We start from the raw sequence: 5,706 nt of genomic DNA on the forward strand, positions 1-5,706 counted from the left end.
GAGAGAGAGAGAGAGAGAGAGAGAGAGAGAGAGAGAGAGAGAGAGGAGAGCGCTTAAGGAAGTTGGTTGGTTCTCTCCTTCCACAGTGAGTCCCAAGGATCAAACTCAGGTCATCAGGTTTGGCTGCAAGTGCCTTTACCCGCTGAGCCATCTTGTCAGCCCCATGATGCTTATTCATATAAGCAGACTTAGCCAACTGCATTCCTGATTATGTTGAGGAGTAATGAGCTCCTAGCAAAGCAACAGAGGACACTAATTGAGTCATCTATGTGATGTTGCCTCAAAATGGGAAAAGTGAACCTTGACAGTGATCAGCAGAGGACTCGGAAACTAGCTTAGGGTGACCTGCCATTGCTGGTTTACACTCTTGAGGAGTTCTCTCTCCCAGATCCTTTGCTCCTGCTGTCCTTGTCTCGCCTGTAAGGCCACCTGAGTCATGATGCTCGCGCTCTCTGAGCACAGTTGGTTTGCGAAGGCAGATAGGAGATGGGAACTTTGAGCCTTAAGGAAGCCAGACTCTTGAGAAGTAGTTCCCGACCTCAGCCCTGAAACGCCGATGAAGCGCAAATCGGGGAGAAACGGCGGTTTTTTATGATTCCAGTGCTGGGGCTGTTGGCGGGATTAGCTGCCGCCTATCTGCTAGCTGCTCCGGCCTTTCCCTCCCCGTCCTCCCCGTCCCCAGTTCCCCCTCCCCCTCCTCAGTGTGCTCCACCACACAGCAGCTGCTGTCCAGGAAGCCTGGGGACCGGGCTCCCCTTGGAGCAGATGGCAGAGGCAGGGGGTGGACTATAAAAAACAATTTGGTCTGGGAACAAAAGGCATCAATCACGGCTGGCAGCGTCTTCAGCCTTTGATTTGGATGAGAAAGGGAAAGGCAGAACTCAAGGCTTCCATTCCTGGAGGGTCAGTGGGCCGGTTGATAGGAAAGGCGCCCGCCTGAGTGGAGGTCCTCTGCCGGCATGTCTGTGGTGAGATCAGAAGTCGTCCCACAGTCTGTATCTGAAACTGCCAAAACCAGTGGACTCTGCTCTAGAAGGCAGCTTCTCTGTAGGCCTGAAAGTCCCTGATCTCAGATGTTTTTCAAAGACACTGTATAGTCTCAATCAGAGTACAGAGTAAACTCAGCTGTTGCTAATGGCAAGGGAATCAACAGGAGGAAAACCCAAGAGCAACCAAGGCGACAGAAACTGCAACTGAGACCTGGGCCATGACTGAATCACAGTTCGATCGGAACAGTTCCTACAAGGAGCTGACTGAGAAGGAGCAGGGTCAGTATTTGGGGGTACAGACTTCTCAGAATATATTTGATAATTTCAGTTCACCATGGTGCGATCCAGGCTGTGGAAGGAAGCTCCACAGTGCAAGGCTGCTCAGGACAACTGTGTTAGACCCGGCCTAGAGTAAAGACAAACAAGAACCTAGCTCATGGCAGGTAAGAGCTTTAGGGACCATGTGCAAAGCCCTCTGTCCCATGAGCAGAACTGCATAACAAAACTACTACTAATAACAACATGAAGAGGAAGAAGAGAACAGCTCACTATGTAGAACAGGCTGGCCTCAAGCTCACAGAAGTCCACCTTCCTCTGTCTTTTGGATATTGGGTTTAAAGTTCTTTACTAGTGGCAGTGGTGGCTCTCACCATTATTCCCAGCACTCAGGAGGCAGAGGCAGGCAGGTCTCTGAGTCTGAGGCCAGCCTGGTCTACAGAGTGAGTTCCAGGACAGCCAGGGCTACACAGAGAAAGCCTGTCTTAAAAAAACAAAAACTAATTAATTAATGGCTTAGTAGCAAAGAATTCATATACTCTTGCAGCAGACCCGGGTGTGGCTCCCCAACCCCTGCCAGGTGATTTAGAGCTACCTGCAACTCCAGCTGCACGGGACCATGCCTCGCTCCCCAGGTTCCTGCACTCACAGGCAAGCATACACCCCCATAGAGACACATATATGCTTTTAATGTAAAGAACATGGTGAGCGGCTCCTTACAGTAAGGTAACTTGGCTCTCGCTCTGAGAAGCAAACTAAGGCTCTTCTGTCACTGGGAAATGACAAAGTTTAGGTTTGTTGGGATTATTTTTCATCAGCCAATCAGCGAGCCAGATCTATGGAAAAAGAAAAACTAAAGTTAATAAACATTTAAATATTTCCTTTTGATGTATAATGAACCTATCGACTGAAAAATTAAAAATCTTAAAAAATAATTTTTTTGAGATGGGATCTCACAGCTGAGGCTATCTAGAACTTACGATGTAGACCAGGTTGGCCTTGAACTCCTAGAGATCTAGCTGCCTCTGCTCCCTGAGTGCTGAGTCGAAGGTGCACTCAGGGTGGGGGTGGAGGTGTTGCACTTCAGCTCCTAAGTCTGTTCTGCATACCTGATGGATCAGTAGCTTGGTTACATTCTTGTTTCCTGTCTGACCTGGTGTTTGAGTTGTGTTGGATATAAGTGGACCCCATAACAAGCCCAGTGTAGACAGTGAATCAAAGCAGGAGGAGATGCCAAGAGAGCAGGGAGGAGCGGAGGTTAAGTCATTAGAACTGTAGCAATGTAGAGACTGCAGCAATCACACACTCATGCACTCACACACTCACACACACACACACACACACACACACACACACACACAATCTCAAGCCTTTTAGGGTTTGTGGCCAACCTGGATAGTGTTAAGGCCAGCCTGGTTTATAAAGTGAGTTCCAGGACAGTCAGGGCTACACACACAGAAACTCTGTCTTGAAAAAAAAAAAAAAAGTCAAAGAATAAAAATAAAGGTCTTCTGAAGAGACAGACAAATAGACATAGACACACATACAAAATAAAAAAAGTAACTAAAATTTTTTTAAGAATGAAAAAAGAAGCCAGGCGTGGTGGCGCACGCCTTTAATCCCAGCCCAGCACTCAGGAGGCAGAGGCAGGTGGATTTTTGAGTTCGAGGCCACCCTGGTCTACAAAGTGAGTTCCAGGACAGCCAGGGCTACATGGAGAAACCCTGTCTCAACAACAAACAAACAAACAAAACAAAACAAAACAAAACAACAAGAATGAAAAAAGATAGGATCTGGGATTGGCTAGTTGACAGAATGTTTGCCAATTAAATACATATATAATAAATATATATTAAATAATGCCTTGGGTTTGATCCCAGAACCTGATAAACTGGCACACATCTGTAATCCCAGCATTTGGGAGGCAGAAGCAGGAAGATCTGAGTTTAAAGTCATCTTTGGCTACACAGCTTGTCTAGGCCAGCTCAGGATGCAGGGAATCCTCTCTCAGAAAACAAACAAACAAACAAACAAACAAACAACATCAGTAATAAGTGGACGGCCAGAGAAGTGCTTAGCAAGGTGCTTGCTATTGAGCCCGAAGATCTCAGTGAGACGCTGAGGACTCCATGGCTCTCCAACTCCATACGGGTGCTGTGCTTTGCACAACGAATAAGGAATGAATAAACAGATGTAGTTGTTATAAAAAGTCTGGAGGCAGCCGGGCGTGGTGGCGCACGCCTTTAATCCCAGCACTCGGGAGGTAGAGGCAGGCGGATTTCTGAGTTCGAGGCCAGCCTGGTCTACAAAGTGAGTTCCAGGACAGCCAGGGCTATACAGAGAAACCCTGTCTCGAAAAACCAAAAAAAAAAAAAAAAAAAAAGTCTGGAGGCTAGAGACAGGACCCAGCAGCTAAAAGTACTGGCCATTCTTCCAGAGGTCCCGAGTTCAATTCCCAGAAACCAGAAAAACAAGCAAACAAAATTCAAAAAGAAAGAAAGAAAATTTAACGGAGGGTGAAAGTTTGCACACGGGCCTCACCCTTTCTAGGGATTCACAGGAAGTTGGTGGCTGATAGAGAAGGAGTAACACTGTCTTCAGAGATGCAGCCATGGGTAAGAAACCCTTGCTCATTTAAACAAACCCTCACCCGTGTTCCTGTGAACAGCCCTAATGACACCCGGTCAGTCAAAGGAAACAGAGACATGGAGGGAGCAGAGAGGCTAACTGGAAAGAGGAAAGGGTCAGAGGGACAATAGCAACTAAACAGGGTGTGCGCACATTTGTGATCAATACATTATCTACTATCGGCCAGCCAGGGCGAGACAGAGAGACCTTGTCTTAAATGCAACATTAAAGACCAGCCTGATCTATAACAAGTTCTAGGGCAGTTAGTGCTTCACAGTGACACTTTGTCCTCCTCCCTCAACACAAACAACCAACCTCCCCCCCCAGTAAATAAGTAAAACAAATCACCCCATATTATGCACATGTATGAAGATGTCATGATAAAACTCACTATTCTGTATAGTAACTATATGTTATAATATAAAGAATAAGAAAACGGACTCCAGGTGTGGTGGCTCACTCCTGTAATCCCAGCACTAGGGTATGAGGGAGAATAACCTCAAATCTGAGGTCAGCCTGGGCTAGATAGCAAAGTCCAAGGCCAGCCTGCAATACGTAACAAGATCATGCCTAAAAAGAAAAGGAAAGGTGGTGGGGAGGGTATGGGGGACTTTTGGGATAGCATTGGAAATGTAAATGAAGAAAATACCTAATTAAAAAAAAAAAAAAAGAAAGAAAAAAAGAAAAGGAAAGGCAGGCCAAGCAAAGCACAGGAAGCTAAAGTAGGAAAACCAAGATCCAACGCCTGGGGCTGGGGAGATGGCTCAGCAGTCTGCCCTGTGTCCAGCTCTTGCAGAAAACCTGAGTTCAGCTCCCAGCACTCACATCAGGCACATTATGACCACCTGTAACTCTAGCTCCAGGGGATCTCACAGCATCTGGCCTCCAGAGGCACAGGCAGCGCAATACTGTAAAAAGGCAAAGAAAAAAACATCAATTTTTTTTTTCCATAAAAGGTTCAAGACAGTTGGAAAGATGGCTCAGCAGTTAAAAGCACTGACTGCTCTTCCAGAGGTTCTGAGTTCAAATCCCAGCAACCACATGGTGGCTCACAACCATCTGTAATGGGACCCGATGCCCTCTTCTGGTGTGTCTGAAGGCAGCTACAGTGTACTCATCATATATATAAAATAAATAAATAAAATCGTTAAAAAAAAAAAGGTTCAAGACCTTGCCTCAAAATTAAATAAATAAATAGTGCCTGAAGGCGTCACGGCTCTGCTATTAAGAGCACGTGTTGGTTTTGCATAGGACCGGGGTTCATTTTCCAGCACCCACCTGTCTGCTCACAGCTATCCACAGCTTCAGTTCCAGGGAACCCAATGTCCTCTTCTGACGCATACAGTACACAGATATATATGCAGGCACAACACTCATCCACATAAGACCAAATAAGTGAATTTAAAACTGTATACTAAATAAATAATCAAAACAGAAAACCTTGAAACTCTATTACTTCCGGTCTGTAAAACTGTCACGCACAGATCTAAATTTCAAAGGAAGAAGTAAAACTGTCTTTGTTGCTGATGGCAATGATGCCACACAGGAACAAAGCTGATCCAGAGAGCTGTATGGTTCCTCCTGCCTGGAACCCCAGCACATTGGAGACTGAGGTGGAGGGGCCTAGGTTCAAAGCCAGCCTGGTTACAAAGTATTCAGCCCCCACCCCCCACCCCGTCTCTCTTTCTGTCTCTGTCTCTCTTTCATGCACTCTTTTTTTTTTTTTTGGTTTTTCGAGACAGGGTTTCTCTGTACAGCCCTGGCTGTCCTGGAACTCACTCTGTAGACCAGGCTGGCCTCGAACTCAGAAATC

General features: G+C 46.2%; 1 protein-coding gene across 3 annotated transcripts in view; it reads right to left on the bottom strand.

The window, feature by feature from the left end:
- Positions 1-1,945: 1,945 nt before the first annotated feature.
- Nme5 (NME/NM23 family member 5) overlaps positions 1,946-5,706 on the bottom strand; it is a 16,261-nt gene continuing 12,500 nt past the window's right edge. For all 3 annotated transcript variants that reach the window (XM_021150942.2, XM_021150943.2, XM_021150941.2), the window contains one exon: positions 1,946-2,101. In XM_021150942.2, the coding sequence (XP_021006601.1) occupies positions 2,021-2,101 (81 nt within the window). In that variant the 3' untranslated portion in view covers positions 1,946-2,020. The remainder of the gene's footprint in view (positions 2,102-5,706) is intronic.

Source organism: Mus caroli, chromosome 18, assembly GCF_900094665.2.
Source record: "Mus caroli chromosome 18, CAROLI_EIJ_v1.1, whole genome shotgun sequence".
Taxonomy (NCBI): Eukaryota; Metazoa; Chordata; class Mammalia; order Rodentia; family Muridae; genus Mus; species Mus caroli.